The 27,789-nt window shown below is 46.2% G+C and overlaps 1 protein-coding gene across 4 annotated transcripts in view; it reads left to right on the top strand.

The window, feature by feature from the left end:
* Positions 1-27,789, top strand: part of DNAH17 (dynein axonemal heavy chain 17) — a 12,633,448-nt gene that overhangs the window by 6,046,766 nt on the left and 6,558,893 nt on the right. For all 4 annotated transcript variants that reach the window (XM_078653923.1, XM_078653924.1, XM_078653922.1 and 1 more), the window contains 2 exons: positions 12,396-12,534; positions 12,707-12,934. In XM_078653923.1, coding sequence (XP_078510049.1) covers positions 12,396-12,534; positions 12,707-12,934 — 367 coding nt within the window. The remainder of the gene's footprint in view (positions 1-12,395; positions 12,535-12,706; positions 12,935-27,789) is intronic.

The following is a 27,789-nucleotide window of genomic DNA, read 5'->3' as shown; positions in this document are numbered from 1 at the left end:
GTTTCTTCAGGGTCCTCTGGTGAGGGTTCTTCTTCTTGAAAACTGCAACCATGACTTCCCCATTGACTTGCATTGAGTACGTAATTGTGTTCCCACTCTGTACACAGCCTCTGTGGTGTTCCTGGGTACTTACCTCGGGTGGTTCCTTGGGTCCCCAGCTCTTCTGAGGCTTCTGGTCCAAGTCTCAACTTTGGTTGCAGCTCGCCTTCCACTTTCTTTGTCTATGGCTTGGTCACCACCTGGAGACCACTGTGTATTTGTGCTACTCACCTGTTTTACTTTTGCAATATTGTGTGTATGGTGTTGATATCTCCGGGTCGGAGATATACCAATGTGTTAGGGAGTGTTTATAATAAATATAACTACTTTCATAACTACACTGTGCAGTTATTTTTCAGTTACCCTACAGTATATGACTAGTTTTGGTAAAACTAGCTGCTTAACAGTCCTTCTGGACTAAGCTTGAAGGTTGCTCTCTACAGCTACGAGTTAGAGAGCTTTCTATGGTTGTTTCAGACCACTAAAACCACCATAAGGGTTGTCTGTATTAGTGCAGGGTGCTTCACTTAAGTAAGTGTGCACCATATACTAAGTGAGCCTCCTACATGTCCCTATTAAATAAGTAGATAGTTTCAACTACTTAGGAATTCCCTTTGACTCATAACATAAATGGTGCCCACCTGATGAATCTGAGATCCCAACAATTTTCAAGAACAACTGAAGCATTGTTTCATTTCATATTGAAATTGTGTCATAGGCTTGTGAAGGAGATGCTAAATCTATAAATCCAAATGTATTTTGGTTGCTATGTATGGGTAAGGTATGTGGGGATATTGCAATTGTAATATCCTCCAAAAAGGTATGAAATAGTTTCCTCTGCAGAATATTAGCCGCTCCTGCCAGGATGGCCACTTATTTTTGTTATTTCGAGGTGGGTTTGACTTTCTTTGAGGATCTAGTTGGGCTGGCCCCCCTTTTGCTACTGCTCAAACTTTGGCAAACCCAAAGTTAGGGCTCACCAAAACAATCCTAATAGATTGGTTGGCTCTGGATAACATGGTAAACATTCCCTGGTTAGATTTTCAAGGGCATTTCCACAAATCTGGGAGCTTCAGAGTATTTAGCCAACCCAGATTCAATAGGGGTTTCTGCTCAAGCCTGGTTTTTACACATTTTCTTTGAAGAGTTAATACTATCGAGACCACAACAGTCACCTGTATATTTATGGGAAACATGTTCTTGCCACCAGATACATACCTGAGGAGAGGTGTTGGCCTAACAGCTAGGGGGTTGCCCTCGGAGCTGGGGAGGCAGCTTCGAGTCTCAGCAGGGACACACAACATCCTAGGATTCTGGTCAAATCACTTATTCTCCCAATGCCTAACAAAAAATAATGGGGCATATTCTCAAGGACTTATCGCCAGTTAAATCAATCCATCATCCGGTTGGCCAGCGTCATAGGAGGTGACCCGCCTCCTTCCCCATTTATATCCCTCCTCAGCGCGGATGCACGCAGCGGTGCGCCAAAGGCAACCCCGTCTGCGCCCGTCCGAACCTGGACGCCACCCGGACCTTTGCAAATATTTTTTTCTATACTAAGGTAAGCTGTCCTTTATAACAATACTGTGCTACACCAGTGACAAACTGAAATCTTTAAACACCTCAAAGGCTTCTTACACTGGGATGGCTGCCCAAACGATTTAGTCCCCAGATTACCGTCATATAATCCCTCCAAGTGAGTTCTTAAAACACCCCTATGTTACCACCCCTAATGATAACCCGACTACTGCTTCTAAGCCGGACATTATTGATACACCGGCTACTGAAATAAAAGAGAATGACAAACCATTCACCGCGATATATCTTAATACAAGATCCATACCTAAACACGCTCTTGAGCTATGGAGCTTCTTAGATGCCGAAAAACCTGACATCTGTTTCTTCACCGAAACATGGTTCCATTGTCAGGCCTCATCGGACACAGCAACCGCTTTCCCCCCCGGAGTACCATTTAATTAGGTTGGACAGGGAAGTGAGCAGAGGCGGAGGCATAGCAATTGCGGTGAAAGCCCCCACAGAGATTAAGTTGCTGGAATCTTTCTCCAACTCAATTGCTGAAATCATGATTGTCAATATCAAAATTTCAAGTACTGAAACATTGCGAGGAGCCTTAGTTTATAGACCTCCTGGCCCTAAATCCAAATTTGTCAACCATCTTTTAGAATTAATAGTTTCTCATGTGTTAGCAACCGCAAATTTTATTTTGCTTGGGGATTTCAACTATCACGCGGAACTTCTGTCTGACCCCGAAACAATCCAGTTAATTGGAACAATGGAAACCTTAGGTCTGACCAAAGGGTAATTGGTCCGACGCATCGAGCCGGTCACATACTAGATTTAATCTTCACTAATTCATCTAAAATGAGTAATGAGACCCCGCTCCCCATGATATAGACAGACCATTATCTTTTAAAGTTCAGTCTCCCTACACATGTCTTGGTCAATTCTAAAAGCAAAAAAAGAGTACTGATACGACCATGGCGCAAATTGACCCCTGAAGCTTTCCAAACTCATTTTAAACCTCAACAAGCAGATCAGGAGATTTCAGTGGAACAAATGGCAATTAACTTAGAACTTCTATTCTAAAAACCTTGGATGAGGTAATTCCCAAGACGAATGTCAATATAAAAACTATTGCATCGCCATGGTTCACCGCTGCTCTAAAAATTGATAAGCAATCTAGTCGAGCAGCTGAACGTCAATGGCGAAAAAAGAGCTATAAGCTACTGCATTCACTTTATGTAAAAAAATAACTTTGCGGATAAATAATGCGGCCCATTCAAGTAAGGAACTATACAAAATATTAAAAGAATTTACCTCGCCTCGTGCAGAGCAGTCTCATTTCATCCCCACCCAAGAATGGGTGGACTTTATGTCCGCTTTCTTTGACAATAAAATCAAAACAATTTATTCCTCCTTTCCGAACACTGACCCTTGTCAACACCAGCAAAATAGTAATGTTCTGGTGAAACCTCTCCCGGCTGAATATACGAATACTCCTTGTTTAATTGAATTTGACCCTATAACTGTTACTGAAGTACTCGAGGACCTAAGCAAAATAAAATCAGGCTCCCCAATGGACCCTCTCCCTCCCCGCTCCTGTACCAAAATTACGCCACTACTGGCTAACTCTCTTATGAAAATTTTTAACACTTCACTAGAGCAAGCAATGGTACCGACCAAATGGAAACATGCGCAAGTTAAGCCAATTTTAAAAAAACCTCAAATGACCCTACCCAAATGGTTCATTATCAGCCTATTTCCCTAATGCCATATTTTGGGAAAGTATTGGAATATTTAGTTAACAAGCGGCTTACTGCCTTTATAGAGTTACACAGGATTCTGGATCCCTCCCAATCCGGTTTCCATGCCGCTCATGGCACAGAGACAGCAGTCCTCGAGATTGCAGACAATATCAGGCTCACGTTGGACAGAGGTGAATCAGCAATTCTCATCCTTGTGGACCTATCCGCAGCATTCGATACCATCTCCCACAACATCTTGAAACATCGATTGTGGGAGATGGGTATCAGAGGAAAGGCCCTTGACTGGCTTGAAAACTACCTTACTGACCATTTCACCACTGTTTAAGTTGACACTCTGGTTTCCAGTAGTCGCTCAGTCACTGTGGCGGTACCTCAAGGATCAATCCTAAGTCCCTTGCTGTTCAATTTGTATCTAACCCCGTTGGCTAACATTATTAAATCATACGGTTTTGAAACCGTATCGTATGTCGACGACACCCAATTGCTTATCACATGCGGTTTAGATTATTCTGGTACCCGTTCTCGCTTTAAAAACTGCATGATTAATATAAACAATTGGATGAGTAATAACAAACTCCAATTAAATGGCAGTAAAACTGACATCATCTTGTTTGGCAAGGCAGAGGAATTTTGGTCACAAGATTGGTGGCCTCTGGAATTGGGAACATGTCCCTCCCCAAAATCAGTAGTGCGTAACCTGGGAATAACAATAGACCGTGCCCTACACATGAAAAATCATGTCAACCAGGTATCAGGCGTCTGTTACGGGATTATGCATAATCTCCGGAAAATCTTCAAGTGGCTACCCACTGAAGCCAGGAAACCTCTGGTGCAGGGCCTGGTCATCAGCCGTCTTGATTACGGCAATGCCCTGTTTGCAGCACTCAACGAGGATATGCTCTCTAAGCTGCAGACCCTGCAGAATGTTGCGGCCAGACTGATCCTGGACCTTACTCCCAGAGCAGCCTCTGCCCCCTTTCTGAAAAAACTCCACTGGCTTCCCGTTCGTCAGAGAAGCCATTTTAAGATCTTGAGTCTGACACACAATATCCTTCACAATACTGGTCCTAAATATCTCTTAACACCTTGGATGCTAAGGCAATTTCCGCTGGGTGCTGATTTATTGAGAACCCCATTGTTCATGACAAGGTCAGCTCGTCATAAGCACAGTTCCAGTGTACTGCATGACGAGCTGACCTTGTCATTAGCATGGAAGTGGTTAAAGAAACTCAATTGGTATGTACCCAAAAGACCTCTAAGGGCCAAGAATAAATATTTTTTGGTCCGCCACGTGTCCGTACTTCCCGCAACGGCCATCGCTCCTTCTCCTATCTTGCCCCTATGCTTTGGAATAAATTGCCTCCCCATCTTCTATCCATTACTGAACACAAACTCTTCCGTAAATGTCTCAAAACATGGCTTTTTCCCAAATAACTTCTGCTGTCTCAGGAGCAGGTTCCTGATGTCGTCTACTGTTTTTTGCTGCAAGCGCTTCGAGACCTTATGGTGGTAAGCTGCGCTCTGTAAAAACATTTGACATGACATGACATTATACAAGGCGCACAAGGCCAATCGGGCTCTTGGCTCATACATGGCAACTGTTATGTGTGCATCGCTATTGGTGCACCATAAGCCTAAGGCCTGGGATCAAAAGCAGTGCGAAGGCCACAACACATTTCAAAAATGCAAGCAGTAGTCAGTCTAACATCAGGGATGAAAGCTCCATTATCTCAATACATAAGGCGGAAGGACATCTGCACTCCGACCTTGGTCTTGCATGTGGCTGGCCCGCCCTGAGAGAGATACCATAACAGATGCTGACGACTCCCGCACCTTGAACTGCGCTAATGAAAGAAATGTATTCACACCCCACACACAGAAGTCCCTGCTTGAGGTACTACTGCATGGCATGCCCTTGACACTTACGTACACAACAACCCATACGTCCAAACGTTGCACACACATATGACTCATTGCTCTGAGCTATGGCATATCATCCACATAACTGCCGCAGTACAGAAGAGTGCCTGTTCTAGGAGACCTACAAACGCAATGACAGAACATCCTGGGCACATGCACAACCCCTGTCACGTGGAACTGTACCGTGCACGTATGCTGCATTTGTTGGGGGCACTGCCACTGGCAGTGTTGCGCATCAGTTACAGTCTGAGCTTCCGTCTTGCGTATGTCACCTGCGTACAGCCCTGGTTCCACTGTCGATCATGCACATTTGAGTGGCCCATGGATGTCTGCCTATCCAACACAACGGTAGCTGAACTGGATTATGACTTGTGTGTGCGCACCCTGTTGGTGTAACCGTGATACCCGTGCATGGGATGCCTTGATATTTGGCATATTTGCTGGCAGTTGGGGATGGGAGAGTGCACAAGCCATCGTGTTCAGTGACCACATCAAGGCTATCCCCTATTGGGCTGTTTTGCGGATTGGTGAAACGGCGTGGACGGAGCACATCTGTGGGGACCTGTTAATGGATTGGCTCGCCCTTGTGTTTGTTGAACTCGACAACAACGTACTCCTGGAACTTATTGCCCAGGAAGCTGCGATCACATCCATGGACGAGTAACTACGTTTCAGCAGCCACAACTGATTATAACTCAGAGCATAGGTTCCAACACCTTGTTAAATCTTGGAGGAATGGTCACTTATCCCACCACAACAGTGGAAATGTTTGCATTCGCCTGGACTCAGAATGCATGTGCGTTCACCTACGCGTGTTGACACACACCTGTGCAAGGTGAGGCAGTCCCACGGGGCAATGAGAAGATGTCAAATATCACATGACTCGTCCAGCAAGGAAAGTTGGGCTGAGACCGTTGCCATCCGTAATGATTGGTAATCATTTTTGCCTACCCATTTCTTGCACCTCGACATGTTCATATGATTCCTATTAGTGTCTGAAGCATTGGTCTGCATGTTGTGGTCCTTGTCTGGCCCGTACTGACACGCACATGCTAATAAAGTCTGCGCAACTTTACTGGTGTTTAACTGTAATGAGTGTTGATCAGAATGACAAATCGTGTGCCTCAATGTGCATTGTCCATACACAAGGAGGGACTGACTGACGCATTTCACTTGGGGGTGAGTCCCTATTGACAGCTCCACATCTGTGAGCCAGAGGTTGTGGTTGGGATAGTTGCTTGTAGACCTGTGCTCTTATGTGTCCTCAGCAATGTGAGTATGGTGTCCAATTTCTTGCCATGTGGATCAATGTGATCCATCAAAACAAGCTGTGCCCACACAGTTGAGTGTAAGTAGGTATGCAAAGAGATGTTATGTTGTCATATGTGATGGGGGACCCTACTTTGAGCCTGCTACTGAATTTGACATTTTTACACACAGCTCTATTTAATACATGGACGTGGGGCAACGTTGGGGGGTTGCAACGTTGTTGTTCATGAGCAATGAGGCCACAGCTAGTTCACACCTTCACAGTCATCTAATTGGCCCTGTGGATCAGGGTTAAACATGCACATTGATGTCATTTACCAGGGTGTACCTGTTTGTGCAATCAATGTCCCTACATTCATCCATACTTTTATACTTTATTTAACATAGACATGACACATCTGTGTGCTTTGTGCTTTGGAATAATTTATTCACATTCTGTGGAGTGTCGGGGCTGGAGCAGTACATGACCTTGCAAACCCCACATTACATCGTTGCCCGTTGGAGGGCTAACCAGAGTCCTTTCGTGAATGACAAGTTAATCGGAAGAGGAAGAGTTCAGTCTGCAGCCTGATTGCTGTGTCATTGGTGACCAGAGCAGATATGGCAGTCCATGTCGGGGTCCAGGTGAATATCGCAGAGTGTTTCAGGTGACAGTGGTAGGTGTTGTTACAGGGCATGATGCTGAGGGCTGAAGCAAGCAGGAACAGGCAATATGGTGAAGATGAATGCTGCAACCTCCTTTCTCACACAGTCATTACCATCCACATCTTGCTCCTCTGATATGTCTTCTGTGTCAGGTGTGTCAGGTATGTGTTGTGCTTATATGGCTGCCTCGCTTTGTGCCACTGGCACATCAGGGGCAGAGCTGTGTGTGTCAAAATTCCTGAAGCAGCAATGGCAAGATGAGATTATGCAGGGCATGGAAGGTCCCAGCTACATCTGGCTGGTGTACATCCGTGGCAGCCATCCTGCCAGCCTGTATCCACTCCATGTTCTCCATTGTCCTCCGCATGTGTCCCAAATCCCGGCTGACATCGCTGGAGCCTGTCTGAGTGGACAGTTCTTGTATCAGAGTAATGGCTCCAGTGATGTCAGCCAAGGAGTGTTGTAGAGCATGGAGCGGACTGTGAATGTCCGTTAGGGACTGAAGGTAGTCCCTGATGGGACTCATACACCCACATATGGCATCAAGTTTGGCGGCCACATGAATTTGAATTTAAAAAGCTTGTATAGCGCATCATACACCATGACGGTTTCTTGGCGCTTTTAGCGGCATGCAGAACAGAAAATGGAGGGAATCATTAGTTTGGGAAGGCCTGAACAAACAAGAAGGTTTTCAGGCCCTTGCGAAAAAGAGAGTATTGTTTTGTCGCTCGTAGATGGTCAGGAAGGGAGTTCCAAAATACGGGGGTCAAGACTGAGAAATTGGAACCTCCCCATTTTTTCCTGGTATAGCGAGGAACCTGCAAAAGGGACTGAGAAGAAGATCGAAGGTGTCTAACGGGGACATAATCTATTAAGAGGGAAGAGATAAAGGCAGGGGCAGATCCCTGTCGTGCCTGAAAAACCATGCACCCAATCTTGAAGAGAGATCGTTGCAGAACAGGCAACCAGTGCAGCGCCTTCAGCAGTGGTGTAGAGTGGTGGAAACGGGGAAGGCCATACACTAGCCGGGCTGCTTGGTTCTGCACAAGCTGGAGTTTGCGTAGACTATATGCCGGAATGCCGTTGTAGAGGGCATTGGCATAGTCTAGCCGGGAGATCACCAAGGCAGACATGATAAGTTTAAGTGCCAGAGGGGAAAAAAACCGGGAAACAGTGCGGATAGTACGGAGAATCAGAAAACAAGAAGAGACGACAGAACTGATTTGTGAGTGGAGGGTAAGCTGATTGTTAATTTTTATGCCAAGGGTCTTGACCGTAGAAGAGGGAACAGGAGAAGAACCAAGGGTGGAGGGCCAAAAGGAAGAATTCCAGGGACTGGAGGATCCCACGTCCTCTGCATGGCTGGGACATGGGACCCTACACCGTGGGTCTGGGGGCCAGCGGGCAGGCCAGTCCACCAGTGCCCCCTCTGCAGCAACCTCTAAGCCTTCCTAGTCCGATTTTTCAGGGCCACCAGTTGCCAGTGGGCGGCAGGATCCGCCATCACCTCCCCCACTGGCACACCTCACGTCAGCCAGGTGGGATTTGCAGATAGTCCGAAGGGGCTACTTCCTCCACTTCAAAACTCCCCCTTCCTCAATACCATCTACACTCCAGCGAATGTCAGAGGATCCCTTAGCCCTTCTCCATCAGGAAGTTGAGACTCTCATGGCCAAGGCTGCTATTGAGCGAGTCCCTGTCCCAGAAGTAGGACATGGTTGTTACTCCCACACTGCTGCCCAAGAAGGACAAAGGCCTGCGTCCTATGTTGGATCTCAGGGATGTCAACCGCTTCCTCCATAAGGAGAAGTTCAAAATGTTGACATTGGCTCAGGTCCTGTCTGCCCTCGACCATGGAGACTGGAGGGTAGCGTAGGACTTGCAGGACGCTTACTTCCACATTCCCGTCCTGCCAGCCCACAGGCGTTACATACGCTTCATGGTAGGCCAAGAGCATTTTCAGTTCACTGTGCTCCGCTTTAGCCTTACCAGTGCCCCTAAGATGTTTACGAAAGTGATGGCAGTGGTCGTAGCTCATCTGTGCAGATCAGGGGTTTTAGTCTTTCCATATCTTGACAACTGGCTGTTGAAGGCGGGTTCGTACCATGTTGTCGTCTTCCACCTCCAGACTACGGCAGACCTCTTGCATTTGCTGGGGTTCACTGTCAACAAGCCAAAGTCGCACATGATTCCCTCTCAGAAGCTCATTTTCATCGGAGCAGTTCTGGATACAGCACAGTTTGAGGCTTATCCTCCCGAGCAGCGAGACTGGGATATTCGGGCTATGATACCGATGTTTCAGCCTCTATCCTGGATTTCGGTGAGAATGACTCTGAGGCTGCTGGGCCTCATGGCCTCCTGCATCCTGCTGGTGGATCATGCCAGGTAGCATATGCGGGCTCTGCAGTGGGACCTGAAGTTCCAGTGGGCGCAGCATCAGGGCAACCTGTCCGAACACGTCCAGATCTCGGAGGGCACTGCACTGTCGTGCAGTGGTGGCTCACGAATCGCGATTGGGTCAAAGGCACATCCCTCTCCCTTTCCCAATCAGAACACCCAGTGATGACGGACGCGTCCCTTCAGGTATGGGGCAGCTACATGGGAGAGGCGGAGATCAGAGGCCTCTGGTCTCTGGCAGAGTCAGAGCTCCACATCAACCTTTGGAGCATCGGGCGAACCGGCTTGCACTGAAGGCATTCCTTCCCTCTGTCCGGGGAAGAGGAGTGCAGGTGTTCACGGACAACACCACCGCCATGTGGTACTGCAACAAGCAGGGCGGGGTGGGGTTGTGGACCCTATGTCAAGAGGCTCTACACCTCTGGACGCGGCTGGAACATTAGGGCATTTCCCTGGTGGTTCAACACCTGGCTGGTTCTCTGAACACCAGGGTGGACAAACTCAACCGAAGGTGCATGATGGATCACAAATGGCTTCTGAACACGGATGTGGCACAAGGTCTCTTTCAGCAATGGGGAGAGCCTTGGTTAGATCTATTTGCCACAGAAGAGAACGTGCAATATCATAAGTTCTGCGCATTGGAATTTCCAAGGCGGCACTCGCTAGGTGACGCTTTTCGTTGCGAGTGGAGTTGCGGTCTACTATAGGCATTTGCGCCTATACCACTTTTACCCAGAGTGCTGAAGAAGATCAAGCGCGACTGGGCTCAAGTCATTCTTGTGGCTCCAGACTGGGCTCAAAGTGTATGGTATCCCGATCTACTGAGCATGGCTATCGATCCCCCGATCTGACTGCCGCTGCGGGAGGATCTTCTAGTCGCAGCAACAAGGGACGGTCCTCCACCTGAACCTGTCCATCCTCCACCTCCTTGCTTGGAGATTGAGAGGCGGCAGTTGACGTCTTTTGACCTGCCTTCCGAAGTTTGTGATGTCATCTTGGCAGCCAGGTGTCCCTCCACAAAGATGGACTACGCCTGTAGGTGGAATAAGTTTGTGGCATGGTGCACAGGAAAGGCTGTGGTTCCCCTTTCAGCCCCTCTTTCAGAAGTCCTTCTATTCCTCCTTTGTTTGGCCCAGCAGGGCTTTGCTCTGGGCACTATCAAGGGATATCTCTCTGCCATTTCAGCCTTTTTTTACGGCTTCCTGATCATTCTTCCCTTTTCTAGTCCCCTGTTGTAAATAGATTCTTCAACGGTATTACTCATCTTTTCCCTCCTGTTCCTTTCATAATGCCTCTGTGGGACTTGAACCTGATTCTGACATATATACTGTGTGCTCTCTGTGAGCCACTTCACAACTGTCCTCTTCGTCTTCTCACTTTAAAAAAGACAACTTTCCTGGTGGCCATCACCTCTGCCAGAAGAGTGAGTGAGCTCCAGGCTCTTTCTTCTAAACCTCCTTTTCGCTCTGTTCATCCAGACAAAGTGGTTCTCAGGACTCGTCCATCTTTTCTGCCGAAGGTTGTCACTGCCTTTCACATAGGGCAGACCATCACTTTGCCCACCTTCTTTCCGCCTCCGCATCCCTCAAAAGAGGAAGAGAGGTTCCACTGTCTGGACCCAAAATGTGCGCTCTCCTTCTACCTGAACCGCACACAACTGTTCCGGGTGGATTACCAGCTCTTTGTTGGCTAAATGGGTGCCAAGAAAGGTTGGGCTGTGCACAAGTGGACAATCTCTCAGCGGGTCGTTCTGTGCATAAAGGCTTGTTATTCTTTGGCTGAAAAGGAGCCTTTGGTGGGACTGCACGCCCATTCTACTAAGGCGACGGCAGCCACTACTGCTTTGGGGCGGGGAGTTCCCTTGCATGATATCTGTCAGGCAGCTACGTGGGCCTCACTGCACACGTTTACCAAGCATTACTGCCTGGACAGCCAAGTCCAGAGAAACGGCTTCTTTGGACGTTCTGTTCTCCAGGACTTTCTGGTGTGATCTTGGTTCGCAGACCCACCACCGGGATTGGTGTTGCTGGGGTATCTATTCTAAGTTAAGGAATCTATCACTACGTGTGTCTTTCAGATGCACAAGTTACTTACGTTCGGTAATGATATATCTGTAAGAAACATTAGTAGTGATAGATTCCTTACCGCCCGACCCATCCTCCCCGTTCTGCGAACTGATTTCTAGGGTTAAGGTCATCCCTTTCAGGGCTCTAGTTTCAAGGCACCAGTGGTCAGTTTCTTGCATGGCTCTGTGTTCCTGACGTGAAAATGACGTGTACAGAACTGAAGTCAGCGCGCGTGGGCCCGTCTAAGTAGCTCCAGCGATGTCATCACGACGCCAACGACACACACGTCGCCATACGACGATGTCTACCGACGCACAGGGGTACTGCTGACGAAAACTTTCCGGATCCAGTCTGACGCCTGGGAGTAATTCTAAGGTAAGGAATCTATCACTACTAATGTTTCTTACAGATATATCGTTACCGAAGGTAAGTAACTTGTGAGTCCTGCTACAATAATCACCTTGCTGTCCCCATTGTCAGTCCTCTGCAGACCCAGTGAGTGGATGGGAGTCACACTCGACAGAGGGAGTGCACCTGGTACCCCCTCCAACCATGGAGTATCTTAGTCTCAAATCAAGTCACATAAGTCTCCTCATGTGCATACAGGATATTAAAAGTGCTGATTATTTTTAATTCTTCAGAGTTTCCTAAATATGACAATCTTAGTTCTAGTAGTTTATGCATATGTGTTACAAGTAGAGGAAGGTCTGTATTTTTAGGCTTTAATTTAATGATGTTCTAATATTAATTTGTGTGATGTTATTTCCTTCAGACCCTGTGCTATGGTGGTCCCAGACTTTGAGCTGATTTGCGAAATCATGTTGGTAGCTGAGGGATTTATTGATGCAAGACTTCTTGCTCGGAAGTTCATTACTTTGTATACACTTTGCAAAGAGTTACTTTCTAAGCAGGTACGTTTTTTTTTCAAAATGCTACAATTCTTAACGATTACAGCAAGAAAAGTTCCAGGAAGATTAGAAAAGGTTACTGTGAAAAAGTGTATTTTTAAATAAAATGGGGCGTATTGAAGTGTTTAAAAAGCTTAAAGACGTTATTAATCAAACTCTTCTATTTCTGTGACAGGACCATTATGACTGGGGATTACGAGCCATAAAATCAGTGCTTGTTGTGGCGGGATCCTTGAAAAGAGGAGATCCTGGCCGTGCTGAGGATCAAGTCTTGATGAGAGCTTTAAGAGATTTTAATATCCCCAAAATAGTGACAGATGATCTACTTGTGTTTATGGGGCTTATCGGTGACCTCTTCCCAGCACTGGACGTGCCGAGAAAACGGGACCTGGAGTTTGAAAAGGTAACAATCGAACATGCCTATATAAAGGAAAAATTAACTATCAGCATATATGTATTTATTTGATATGCCATTTATTTTTCAGTTTTTACTGAGCGCAAACTGAAACTATGCACGGAGGTTGACAGGTCACTTTAAAAAAAGAACCATTTTTACATACTGACACAAGTTTATAGGTACATTACAGATTTCAGATGGAGTTTGGCAGGGGGTCTACACCTAAGCTGGCTGCCGGAACTCATAGGATTTCCAGCACAAACTCCTCGAATTAAAGTCCTAGCGTGTATTATGATCGATTTGGTAGGAAAAATGACCGTTATCAGTGTGTGTTTCACGATAGTCTGTGGCTCCCGGGGAAACATTTCTGATCAGTTTTTATTAGGGCTAGGGAGCAACCAGGCTTAAACTCTACCATTGACTAGGCTTTGGTGCCCATGGCCTCTAGAGAGTCTTCTCCTTGCCCCACCTCAAATTCACCTACATCCCTTTGTGTCGTACTTTTCGTGATCAATGCTTGGGAACACTGAGCCGTGCCCCCAACTCTTGTTCTGTGCTCCTTCCCAGAATAACGGAGCAGTCAGAGGGTTCTCGGAGACTCAGTGTAAATAGGCGGGTAAGTGCCTCTTGTGTTGACTGCACTGGTGGCAGGGATCGAGTGTTCATCATTTGTGTGGCAGGAGGTGAGCTCTATCTTGCAGGTTATATCAGACAAAAGCAGAGGTCAAGGGGCAAGGTGACCATTGTTTAGGCCAAGAAAAATTAAGCAGACCTGCTATTTCCACAGAAGATATACTATAGTGTGTCATGTGGAATACATTTATCCCAGAGATTAGTTTCCACCAAACCTTAGAGAAGGGTAAGGCAGAGATCCGACCGGGCTTATTTAACTTCTTAACTTAAATACAAATTCCTCTGCCACACATTACGCCAAAACATCAATGGATTCCAATCACCCTTTTAGAACCAAACATGATAGTTCTCATTCTCAAAGATTTTTTGTGATTGTAAATTGAAGTTGAGACATAAAAGCTTGAATCGTGGTTTGCAAACATCAAACTCTGATCTACAGAATTAGTATTAGACATTTTGCATAGTTCTACATTGCACTTCTCTATCATGGGATCCTTGTTGAAATCCATAATCTGCAGAATGCCGCTGCGGGATCCCTAGAACAATGTTTCCATTTACAAAAGGCATTATTTGCAAAATAACATACCTGAAAGAGTCAATATTTTCCATGCTTTTTAATTTTCATTTAAAAAAGTTCTGCAACTATGCCACATAAGTCAAAAAATATATTTGAGAAACACATCGCTGTCTATTGTGAATTGAATTCTAAAAAGGAAATTGAACTGCACTCATAAGCTTGAACAGAGTGAAAACCTGCAATACTTCCTCCTAAGTTCCCTGCAGGATCAGGCAATCAGTTATCTTCCCTGAATAGAGCAGCCATCCTTACAGCATATTTTATGTTTTCTGGATGTGTTTGGTTCTGCATCGTACGATCCTCGCTTATGGTAATAACGTAGGGCCCGATTAACAGAACTAACTTAAGACAAAGTCCTAAACTTACTACCATTTTAGTATTCACAGAAGGCACTTACTCATTTTGGTATTCACAGGAGGCACTTACTCATTTCGGTATTCACAGAAGTTAGTAATCCTAACTTTAGGACTCCTAAATGCCTTCTGTGAATACCGAAAGTCTTAAAGTTAGGATTTTTCTCAGTTTAGGAGTAGTGAATTTAGGACTCCTAACTTTAGGACTCCTAAATGCCTTCTGTGAATATCGTAAGTCTTAAAGTTAGGATTTTTCTCAGTTTAGGAGTAGTAAATTTAGGACTCCTAACTTTAGAACTCCTAAATGCCTTCTGTGAATACCGTAAGTCTTACAGGTAGGATTTTTCTTAGTTTAGGAGTAGTAAATTTAGGACTCCTAACTTTAGGACTACAAAATGCCTTTTGTGAATACCGAACGTCTTAAAGTTTGGATTTTTCTCAGTTAAGGAGTCGTAAAGTCAGCTTTAGGACTCTTAAACTGAGAAAAATCCTAACTTTAAGACTTACGATATTCAGAGAAGCCATTTAGGAGTCCTAAAGTTAGGAGTCCTAACTTTACTACTCCTAAACTGAAAAAAAATCCTAACTTTAAGACTTACTGTATTCACAGAAGGCATTGAGGAGTCCTAACTTTACTACTCCTAAACTACTCTTTGCCTGCCTGATCAGCCTTCTCTTTTCAAGTCCCCAATTGTACATAGATTACTTAAGGGCATTACTCACCTCTTTCCTCCTATTCCTTTTGTAATGCCCCAGTGGGACTTGAATCTGGTCTTAACTTACCTTATGTGTGCTCCTTTTGAGCTACTACATAATTGTCCTCTCAGACTCTTGACCTTAAAGACTACCTTCATGGTGGTCATCAATTCTGCTCGCAGGGTGAGTGAGCTTCAGGCTCTTTCTTCTAAACCTATTTTCCTTGCTGTTCATCTGGACAAGGGTGTCCTTCAAACTAGGCCTTCTTTCTTCCCAAAGTGGTTACCTCTTTCCACATAGGACAAACCGTCACTTTGCCCACCTTCTTCCCGCCCACATACTTCTAAGGAGGAGAAGAGACTCCACCGTCTGGATCCAAAACATGCGCTATCATTTTATCTGGATCGCACAAAATTATTCTGGATGGATGATCAACTGTTTATTGGCTATGTGGGTGCCAAGAAAGGTTGGGTAGTGCAAAATCAGACCATCTCGTTTGGGTCATTCTTTCCATCAAGATTTGTTACTCCTTAGTGTAAAAGGAGCATCCGGGAGGACTGCGTGCCTATTCCACCAGGGTGACGTAAGCCACTACTGTTTTGGGACGTGGAATCCCCCTCAGTGATATCTGCTAGGCAGCCATGTGGGCATCTCTGCAGACGTTCGCTAAGCATTACTGTCTGGATAGATAAGTCTGGAGAGACGGCTTCTTTTGCTGTTCAGTTCTCTAGGATTCTCTGGTGTAAACTTGGTACGCAGAACCACCTCCTGGGTTGGTATTGCTGGGGTATCTCTTCTAAGGTAAGGAATCTATAAGTAATAGCCTCTTTCAGATGAACAAGTTACTTGCATTCGGTACTGATATATCTGTGACAGACATATAGTAGTTATAGATTCCTTACCGCCCCACCCACCATCCCTGTTCTGCGAACTGACTTCTAGAGTAAGGGACTCCCTTTCAGGGCTCTAGTTTTGTGCACCAGTGATCAGTATCTTGCATGGCTCTGCACTTCTGGCGTGGAATGTTGTGTAAAGAACTGACGTCATCGTGCAGGGGAGGCATCTAAGTAGATACCGCAACGTCATTCCAGCAATCACAATGTCAACGATGAACGCGGAGTCGAACAAAGCCACCTACTGACGTGCAGGGGTACTGCTGAAGAAAAAATTCTCCAGATCCAGTCTGATGCCTGTGAGTAATTCTAAAGTAAGGAATACATAACTAATATATGTCTCTTACAGCTATATTGTTACCGAAGGTAAGTAGCTTGTTCTTCATTTCTCAGTAGAATGATGTTTAGATGTGTTTTCACAGGCAAGACAATGACCTTCGTAAGAATATTACATTGTTATCTCAGCAAAGTTGTAACCGTTCAAAGTACTTTTTTTGTCTTAGGAGCATCACAGAAACTGTAGCAATATTTGTTCTATCTAGTACAGATGGTGTTTGAGAGAAACTCCATGTAGAATTAGGAGAGTCTTTCAAAATGTATTTACTTGCAATTGTTTTACTCTGTTAAATTCTGATTGGTCTATTTGTGGAAACCGTGTACAACTGTACTGAATGTATAAAAAAGTCCATTGTCAGAACCCTATAAAATGTGTTCTGGTTGAATGTGTTCTGGTCCTTTCTGTTGTGATTTTAGGGGGAAAATCCATGGCAGATTGCTCTCCCAATTCTATGCTCTGTATTTTGCAGACCTGAACTTTACCGAATCCTTTGATTCTGTATTTTAACTGAGGCAGGCCCTTTGATTTATTGATTAATTGATTGAGACTATATTAATCAATTTCTGTATGCCTTATAATCTGAAAATTAACCTTTAAGGTTAAGCCTTCCCAGTATGTCATTCCTGTAGGACTAAATGGGGTCTATATTGAACATTTAGAATGTTAAAAAGAAAAATAGGTTTGGCAATGTTAAAAAGAAAAACAGGTTTGGCAAGGAGCACCATAATCCATTAAGGGATTAACACTACTCCCAGTCTATCAATCACACAAGAGAGTTAGTTGGAGTGTGATGTAACATTCTGGTAGCAGAGGGTGAATGAGCACTGGACCTGTTCTGACTGGACCAGCATAGGTACATTGCATTTAGAGACTGGGAAAACCTTCACGGTTCAACTGGTCTTGCCCTGAGATTAAAATTGACCCTTGATTTTATCTGCATTCCTAATTCCTGGAGGCTGTGTGCTGTGTTGGCAGTTGTCCTGGGATACGAGAAGCAGTTTTGGGAGTATAAATAGGGAAAGCCGTTGCATGGGCGCTGGGGTGTGAGTGAACGTGAACCAAAGTGATGCATGTTGAGATTTGTAGTGTGGGAGATAGTGTGGTGTCTTGAATTGATCTGAATTTCAGTCTACGTACTATGTGGCTTTGATTTGTGGACTCATTTTTTTTTTAATTCTTTATTTGCGACTGCGGAGCATGATATTATACATCTGTACACATTTTCAGCAATTTACAGTCTTTTCTGTTTTCTCCCCTGGCAACTGTGACAGGTTGAAAGGTCTACAATTATACGCCACTCCCATAATTGATTTGTGGACTCATAGTGATCGTGGCCAATGTGATTTTGATGTTCTTTCCCTACTTCTGACATACTGTCATAGTGACATTATAGATGCGAAAAAGGGGTCTTGCTCTTTGTAATTTCACTTTTAGTTGCTGCGCCTAATGCAATTGTGATCTAAAGCAGTGGTTTAAGTTCTTGGACTCCTCAAAGTCCGTCATTTCGGAATCTAGTTTCATTGTCTGCTAAACAGTGAGTTGTGTATTATAAAGCATACAAACACATCGGGGTCGGGATATTATGTAAACTGTCCTTTGTGTATTACCCTGGATCTGTATTCATTTATTCTCCAGTGCACAGGAGAAAATCTACTGGTTTGAGGTAAGCTCCTACAGGTCGAGAATTAGCTGTTGTGTAATTGTGGGATTGTTGGATAAGAAATCCAATCTACATCTTTAAATTGCGATTTTCTTTTTCATTTATTTGACCCACACAATAGTTGTTCATTAAAATGTTTGCTATTGAAAATACACTGGGGAATATTCTCTAGGAGTCATTGCCGAGTTAACGCCACTTTTTCTGCAGCCAAAGTTGCGATAAATCTATCGCCCCATTCACAAGCTGGTGCTAACAGCCCATAGCACCTGTTTACCCACGATAGCAGCCGCAAAAAACATTGCCCCTGACGACCCCGGCAACTATCGCTAATGAGATGCAGAGTAGGCGTTCCTGGGCAAAAAGCCGCTACAACACCACTCCGCAACGTTCTCAACGACCAGCCAGATAGGCGATAAGAACACAAAACATGCGATAATGCAAATTAGCAGCAGGAAACTAACACTTGCTCTGACCTGGTGCAACGTCGGACCACAGCCTGCACCACAAAAGGGAGCCCAGCCCACAGCCACACCTGAAGGGCAACAGATGACATGGAGCCACTGATCATGCAGCTCGGAGCCCCAACGGGACCACAACACCAATCACCACCACCCCCAGGACCTCCCCCCCTTACCCCTCCTCCCTGATAAAGACATGCGACATCAACTACACGGCATCATGTACTAAATATTCCGCCTGATGTCGCACGATCACACCTAGTAACATGCATGTGTCGTCACAAAAATGAGCATCACACATTCACCTTCAAATCAACAAATGAAATGAAGAACAGAAAAGAAGACTCTTGGCGGCTTCCCTCGTGACAATCTGCAGGTCACAGCCTGCAAGACAAAAATCATGACGAGAAGGTGTGTCCTGCGCACATCAAGGGACAGAGAGAAAGCGAAGGAGAGAGGGAGACACAGAGAGAGAGAGAAAGAGAGGGAGAGAGCCATAGACGGACAGAGCGGGGAAGAGAGTGATAGATGGACAGAGAGGGGGAGAGAGTGATAGACGGACAGAGAGAGGGAGAGAGCGATAGACGGACAGAGAGGGGGAGAGAGACACAGAGAAAAGAAGAGAGGGACATGGAGAGAGAGTGCAGACACTGCGCACCCAGGCCACACTGCTCACCTGCTGCCACTGTTGTGTCTCCAACCACGTGCCTGTATGTAGTACAGTTCACCAGGTCCCACATCTGAAACATCCGTCATTTGAAACAGAGTCCAGATACAAGAATGGCAAAGTACATACAACTGCACATGAGTCGACATCATCACCTGTCCTCCCCAGTGCACCCAGGCAGCTGCACCCCAAAACCTCCCGCCGCCCAGCGGTGCATGCCCACCCTTGCGCACCCAGGCCTCACTGCTCACCTTCTGCCACCGGCGTATAGAACTGAAAGTCACCGTCCCATGGCCGTGTGCCTGTGCCGGCCGAAGTGCATCCGGTACCACCAAGCCTGTGCCCCAAAAGTCATGGACCCTCTATGATTGGGTAACGTGGTGCGGACGCCATCATGTCACCTCCAGGCCGGCGGAATGTGATGTTGCAAGCCCCTGGGCCCACATGCACACCACACCGATACACCCCAAGAGAGGTCGGAAATGGCATCGAGCATGAGCACCCGCCCCTTTTTATTGCCCGGGTCACATGTCCCGTGACGCGTGTGGGGAGTGGCTGTGGCATGCTGACAACTAGACCTGTGACCAGAAGATTATTACAGGGAAGTCCTGGCACATGTAGCGTTGTCGTCCAACCTGTGAGCGTAAGTGTAGTGGGCTGGTCTGATGTATGTCAGTCGAGCATAAGGGTTTGTATAAAGGTGCAAGGAAGTAACAAACGCATGTGTCGCTGTTGTGGCGTCGGCGCCACACGGACAATATTCGGCAATGTGTCACCCTCTGACGCAAGTCCAACAACATGAGCCACATGGACGTAAGAGGAATTCACTGACCCTACATTCATCCATACTACCACACTTGACAGACCATAGACACTACACATCTGTGTGATTCAGATTGTTTAATGCATATTCAGTGGAGTGTTGCATCTGGAGCAGTACAGGACCAAGCAAACCCCATTTTACATTGTTGGCCCGTGGAGGGCCAGCCAGTGTCCTTCAGGGAATGACAAGTCCAAAGGAAGAGGAAGTGTTCAGTCCGCAGTCTGATTGCGGTGTCATTGTCGATTACACAGTATATGGCAGTCCATGTCGAAGTCCAAGGTGAGTGTCGAAGGGTTCATCGGAGGTCAGTGGAAGGTGATGATGCAGAGGGCAGTAGCAAGCTTAAACCGCCATATGACGGAGACGAATGCTACTGCGTCCTTCTTACCACAAAGGAGGTTTCATCTGCATCTTCGTCCTCTGCTGTTCCACGTGCCTCACGTGTGGGTGGTGCTGGCCTTACTCCAGGACTGTGTGGCACTGACACTTCAGGGGGTGGAGAGTTGGATGGAGTGGTAGCAGCAGCATGCATCAGTGCCAGGCCTTGTGCAATGCCATGAGGATGGTTTTGAGGTCATTGAGGAACCCAGCTACCACTCGCTGCTGCCGTGGCAGCCGCTATTTCGCATTGGCTGGCTCCATGGTCTCCATTAACCTCCGCATGCGTCCCAACACCCGGCTGACATCGCTGGAGCCACTCTGACTGGACAGTTGTTCTAGTCTCTGAGTCAGGGCTCCAGCGATGTCAGTCATGGTCCGTTGAAGAGCATGGAGCAGACTGTGGGTGTCCGTTAGGGCCTGTGAGTGGTCCCTGATGGGACTTAAACACCCACGTATGGCATCTAGTTTGTCTGCCATGCGGTCGAAGCCCACCCGCACCTGTTCAGCCAGCTGCTCCTGGCACCCCAACACATAGCGTTGGAAGGCCATGTGTTCTTCGTGGGGGTCCTGGGAGACAGCCGTGGTGGTGGGTGCTGCATGCTGTGTGGTCTGTGCAGGGAGTGGGGTGTCCTTGTTGCATCAGGGCTGCCCTGCTCCTGGAGGTGTGTTGCGGAGGCTGTCAATGGGCTCTTGAAGGGCATCAGAGTCAAAGCTGTGGTGGTCCTCTTCCTCATCAGAGAAGAGAGGATTGGGCTGCTCTGCAGGAGGTGTTGATTCTCCCTCTGCAATGTGAAGGGGAGATGCAGTATAACAATGTGTTCACATGTATTTTATTGCATTGTCCATGTTTACATACAGACTGTATGACTGTGTATATCGTGGCTGTTTGGTAGGAGCTGCCTGTTTGATAAGGGACAGTGAACATTTCGACACCAGATGTATGTGTGTGTTTGTACTTGTACATTATCAACTCACATTCTTCTGTGATGCCATTTGTGATATGCCATTGTCTACACCCAGTCAGCATCAGTTGTGTCCTGTGTTCTGTTGTGAATGTGTTGCGATTTGTGCCACATTGTTGTCAGTGTTAATGTGCTCTGCCTGTTATGTGTGTGTGCTGCATTTTGGGAGACTCGCCCCTGCAACTCTGACTTTGCTGACCCTTCTCTATTTCATACGATGTGCCTTTGACTTCTGTGTTTATGCAGTGATGAGATGTTACATACTTGGGTACATTGGTCTCTTGGTGGGATTTGGGGGCTGAGGCATGGTTTGTCTGCTTATGTGCTATACTTAATTGTGCATGGGTGCCATTGTGCCCCTATCCCCTGTCCCCCCAGTCCCTGGTTGTTACCCTAATGCTGTTGTGTCCGGTCATGTTGAGCTGTGTCCGGTCCACAGACTCCTGCCACCGTCTCCCCACTGATGACTATTGACACCATTTCCTCAATATCGTCCATCTCCTCCTGTGGCTGAGTCTACATTGCTGCCTTCCGGTTGTTTGCGAGTTTCAACTTGATTTTGCGCTTGACCTCATTCCAGTGCCTCTTTACCTCTTCCATTGTCCTCTTCAGCACTCCCACTGCATTCACCTTGTCCATGATGGACTGCCATAGTTAATTTCTGGTTGCCAATGACACAGTGGAGGTGACAAACAGTTGTTGATGGTGTTCTACCACCTCCGTTATCAGGTTCCTGTTTTCCTGCAGACTGAAGCGCTTCTTCCTACTCTTCTTCTCCTTGGCCTTCTCTGACCCCGAGGCCCCAGGCTAGTCCACTGGAGGGCTTGTGGGGTTCTGGTTCTCCTCCGTACTTGCTTCGGCAACATCCATTGTGCTTCGCTGTTGTTTGGCATTTGTTTGTCTGTTTTTTTTCTACTTTTATGATGATTTTTCCCACCTGGCGTAAGTGAATTGCAAGCCTGTAGCTGTTTTTTGCAGATTTTTGTACCACGATTGACCTCATCGCAGATTTTTTGCGTTCACGTTTGGCATTTTTGCTGCGTGGCGTTGATTATAACGCGGTCAGTTGACGCTTTATCTGGAGACTATCGCATGGGGCCGCCATGTTGAGAATGCTTCGTTATCGCGGCGTAATTTTCCCACGATAGACTGCGATGTTGGAAGTTGCGTTAAGTGACTTTTGCGATAGTTATCACACGTTCTTGAGAATATTCCCCACTGTACGCTGTGATCTTGCGTCATCAGGTGTTAAGTTGGGATAAATCCGTTAGTGTTAAGGGCTACACTATGATTTGTCAATCTCAGTGTAGGAGGCTGGCTTTCTAGGTAGTGTGCCAAAATGAGGTACACTATGCAAAAAGTACAGACTGCCCTAATCGGCTGGCAGGGCTTAACTGAATAATCCCAAGTGCTCTATTTGTGGTAGTCTGGACAAGCAGCTTAAGCTTATCAGAGGATAGCGTTGAGTATTTTGTTGTACACACACTCCATAAAAAATGTGAGACCAATCTGGAAACCTGTAATATATTTTTATATAATTTTTGATACCAAGATCATCGGAATCAGGTAAGTACTTTAGGCATTTTTGATTTTTACAGGTAAAACAGTAGAAATTCAAAGCTGTCAGATTTGAGGCATGAGCCTTGCACATGGTAATGTTATCCTATAGGAGAAACATTCACTGCATAGATACACTAACAAACAGTCCTCAGGGTTACTCTCCTGAACTTAAGGTGCTTAGGAGCCAAGGTCTAAAGATACACCAGAAGTTTGGATTTATCTGCCCTGGTGTGTCCGGGTGCAGAGGTGCGGGTTGTGATGATAGCCTCAAACGCTACCTGTTAAAGTCTATGAAGGGTTACCTGTGGAATGAAAGGCTGCAAGCAGGGGCATGGGGACAAGTTTGGCAGAACCCAAAGGGAGGCTCTGCTCTTGAGGGTCTCTGGAGCAAAGGGACACCATTGGTTTATTTGGACCCGGGCTGGGGGGCTCAGGTACAGAGGTGTTTTGTCCAGCTGGTCGCTGCGGTTAGAGGTTCTCAGGTGACCTGGAGAGGGGAAGAAAACAAGACTGCATGGCCACTCTCAGTGATGATCTTGAAGATCCTCATGTCCCTTATCGGTAGGTCGGTGTTGGCGCTGGTGGTGTCCAAACTGCCACACAATGAGACTTGGTAGTTGCAAGGTCTGTGGTACCCTGGATATTGTTGCTGGAAGGATCAGGGAAGGCTCAGCATCTTAAGACTTATTGAAGCGATGAGGCTGGTCTCCTGGACTCTCTTGGTGAGTTGCTCCCTCTGAGGACCTGGGGGGCAGCAAGAGGGTGACCCGGGCATATGAAGTCGGTGCCTGCAGGGGAGTGACTCCTCCACCCCAAGGTAGCTCGTTGTGGGTTGTTGAGATGCTGGACAGTCCTCCAAGGGTTTGGGGAGGATGTGCAGCTTTTGGACAAATCAGTCTCTGGGACTGTCGAGGGGCAAACAGCCTAGCAGGGTTTGGCACCTGTGTTCTCCGTCTGCTGCTCCTTCTTCCTTCTTTCTTGGTTCCCAGTAGTTAAATCTGGGTTTCTGGTATCTGGGGACCATCTAAATACTGCATTTAAGGGTGTTAAGGGGAGTGTAAGGTAATAGCCAATGGGTTATTTTCCCCTACAGGAGCATTTCCCCTGGAAAGTGGGCATACACATGACCAAGCGTTCCCCGTTTCACCAAAAACAAGATGTGGAAACTTTCCTTCAAGTGTCCACTTCAGGTGGCCCAGCTTAGGGGTGTGTCTATCTTGATAGTGCCATGTGCCAAATGGGCCCCAGGGTAGGAGGTGTCATTCTCCAGGTCTGGAGGAAACCAGGATGTCATATTAAAGGCGGCTAAGGGTTTTAAGCCTCTGGCCTTGATATGCTGAATCTCTAGCCATACTGCTGGAGGAGGTGTAAGCACCTCCTGCCAGAACTGGCATTGTTTCTAGCCTGTGAGAGAGAAGGCTGTCCCAGGCAGGGGGTCAGAAACTCATATGTGGTCGCAGGCTGGAAGAGTTCAGTCAGCCATCACACTAAAGACTGGTAGGTTTTAGGGGTACCTCTAAGGTGCCCTCTGGATGCATGCCATAATAAATCCAACAGTGGCATCAGTGTGGATTTATTAGGACGACGTGTTTGATACCAAACACCATAATTTTCAGTGAAGCCATTATGTAGTTGGGTAACTCGTAATGACCAGTGCCCAGTACTCAAGATAGCTTCCTGATCAGTTGCAATGGAGCCAAACATTACAGAGGCATATCTGCTCAAGCAGATATGTCCTCACATATCTTATAATGCATCCTGCCTTAGGGCTGGCCCAAACCTTCTGTGAGTGCGAATTACATATAATATGTGCAGTGTGCATGGCCCCGCCACACAGGGAGTGTGCCATGTCATGTTTTCAAAATGGTCTGCACCATTTCACACATCCTACAAAGGCAGGCTGCCTGCCATTTTTTTTGGGTCCCTTTGGGTGGCATAATAGTTGCTGCAGCCCATAGGGGCTCCCTTTAGTACTCATGCCCTGGGTACCAGAGGTACCCTTTACTAGGGACTTACAGTGGTGCTAAAGGCCATGCCAATTGGGTTGCTGTAGGAGACTGGCTTAGTATATGGTGCATACTTATGTAAGTGTAGCACCCTGCACTAATCCAGACAACCCTTATAGTGATTTTAGTGGTCTTAGACAACCTTAGAAAGTTCTCTAAGTGGTAGCTGTGGAGAGCAGCCTTCAGGCTTAGTCCAGAAGGAGTGTAAAGCAGCTTGTTGTACCAGTACTTAATCTTATGGTGTAGGTGAAGTGAAAAAGAACCACACAGTGTAGTATGTATTGATTATAAACACTCACTAAGACATTGCATTATCTCCGACCCGGAGATATAACCACATTACACACACTACTTTGACAATAAAATACGTAAGTAGCACAAATAAACAGTGGTTTCCAGAGGGATGACAAACTATCTACTAAAATAGTGGAATGCGAACCACGACCTAAGTCGAGAATAGATTCAGAATACGTAGAAGAGTCCAGGGCCCATCTATCTAACCACCATAGGTAAGTACCCAGGAACCCCACGGAGACCATATGCAGTGTGAGAACATGACAGCGTCCTCAATAAAAGTCAATGGGTAAGTCACGGTTACAGTTTTAAAGTAGAAGGACCCTTCCTAGCAGACCCTGAAGAAACCTCATGGACATGGAAGATGGATGGTTGGAGAGTAACCCAACCCATGGATACCCCAGGAATCAGGATACCTAGACCAGGGAAGCCGGGTGTTATGCTATGTTAAAAATATTTATAGACCGCACGTTTGAAGTGACGTCGGAAACCGCTGTAGACCACAATGAAGGACTTCAGTGAAGACGCCCCGGCAAAGAAGGTGAAAGAGTCCGGTGGAGCCTGCTTTGCCTGTTGTTGTTCCGCTGCTTTGGGGAAAACTCCCGCCTTGTTGCTGAGCCCTGGTGGGACTGGAGTCCCAGGGCTAACTGTGTTCAGCACCATCATCACTCCTGTGGCGCCCAATATTCCGCCAGGGGACTGCTAGTCCCATTGTGCATTGCTTCCACCACAGGTGCCATTAGCGAGGTGGAGGCGCTGAACTTACATCGCGCATAAAGCGATGCTTTCCCCCTACGGTGCGGGACGTGCGTGGGCTGTGCCCAGGCCAAGGGCGGGCCCGTCCTTGTCTGTCATTGACAGGAAGAGGCAGGGCTGGGCCACCCCTCTTTCGCTTGTGGTCTGATAGCGGTACTGAGGCTGGGACTGTCCTGAGTTTATAGGCATAAAAAAAGGAAATGTTTATACTCACTGATCTTTATTGAGATTGTAAAAACCTTGACGGACCGGCTGATCTGGACTTTTGGATCCTAGGTGTTTTTGTACATTGTTATAACCGGTTTAGTGTTTGTATGTTAAAATACATCTGGAGCTAAGTGAGGTCTTGCCATAGCGTTGGAAGGTCTAGTAGTCTGGATGTATAACCCAGGAACATGGGGAAAATAAAGATACTGGAAGGAAGCAGGGAAGGGGGTGAGGGTGGAGGGACTGGAACAAGTCGGGGCAATAGGGAAGAAAAGGCCCGGAAGCTTCAAAAACATGCAGGTAGTAATTGTGTAATAGATTGTATTGATATCCTAATTAGTGAGTGGGAGGGTATATTAGTGTGTGCACCTGCTGCACAATCCATCTGCGTTAAAAAAAAACAAGCTAATCTAACCCTCTAATCTTGCTATCCCTACTATGTTTTGTAAAACAAAAAACAAACGACAGGCCACTAATAATGATAAGGGAGAATGTGATGCAGCGGGAGCATTCCATCTAATTAACAGTCCAGTTAAGACTAATATTGAACATATATACCCTACAATTATTTGTACTAACAAATTTCTACCTTTGTTAGATCAAGTTAATGATAATAAAGAAGGAGGCTTAGGGCCTCAGATTGCCCAAACACCACATACACTAGGTATACAAAGTAAAGATGTAGTGTTAGGAACTAACATAAAATGCCAGGACATGATCCAATTTGTCACCAAGCTAAGACAGGAAGGAGAGTCTATGAGAAGTCTGATAGAGGATCTAACATCTATGGTTAAGCTCCTATAATGTGATTTATCTCAAAGAGGGCATGCAAATGCAAAGGAAAGTAGCCACCCAGTGCGTCGACAGGGTGCCAATCTTGAAACCTCAATGGCTGCATCTGTTATATCTACCAAAGCATTAACGCCATTTCCAGCTGTCTACCACCTCCCCCTGGAAAGGCTAGGACACATAAAATAAAGACACCACCACCGACATTTAAGCATCAATTACACTCCATAGCAAGTAATTCCAACAACCCTTATAAGGAAACATTAGTGAGGGACCAGACATCGTATAGTAGAAATACACATTCTCACACGGAACACCCACAGTGTGGTTTCCAGTCCAAGCACCCAGAGCAGCACATATCTAACTTGCCTAGTACCCATAGAATTTTCATGGTAAATGTACCCAAGCTCAACGCAAATAAAGGTATAGAGACTGCTGATTCCCTGACAAAGAAAGTTATTCACTGGATACAGAATGTTAGCTGATGCTGATCAGTGATAAGGGAAGACAAAGTAAAGGCTCGGAGGCTTACTTCATTAGTTCACCAGCTAGATTGTATCGATCTTAACCTGACTAGGGCAAATTTAGCAGAAAACCTCTTTGCTCTGGGGTTTATAACTACCCCACCAGGACTGTCATCTATCTAATTTAGACGATCACATCCGGGTAGTAGTAAGATTTCCCATGCTTCAAGGCATAGGCTAATCAGCCAGCAGGGAAGTTCCAATTTGAAAATCAATGATTGACCGAGGAGAATATTACCTCAAAACCAACAAGGATACGCAATAGCCAGCAACAAATATAACAGA

Source organism: Lissotriton helveticus, chromosome 7, assembly GCF_964261635.1.
Source record: "Lissotriton helveticus chromosome 7, aLisHel1.1, whole genome shotgun sequence".
NCBI classification, from domain to species: domain Eukaryota; kingdom Metazoa; phylum Chordata; class Amphibia; order Caudata; family Salamandridae; genus Lissotriton; species Lissotriton helveticus.
The sequence above is the reverse complement of the archived record's forward strand: the minus strand, read 5'-3'. Positions and strand labels throughout refer to the sequence as shown.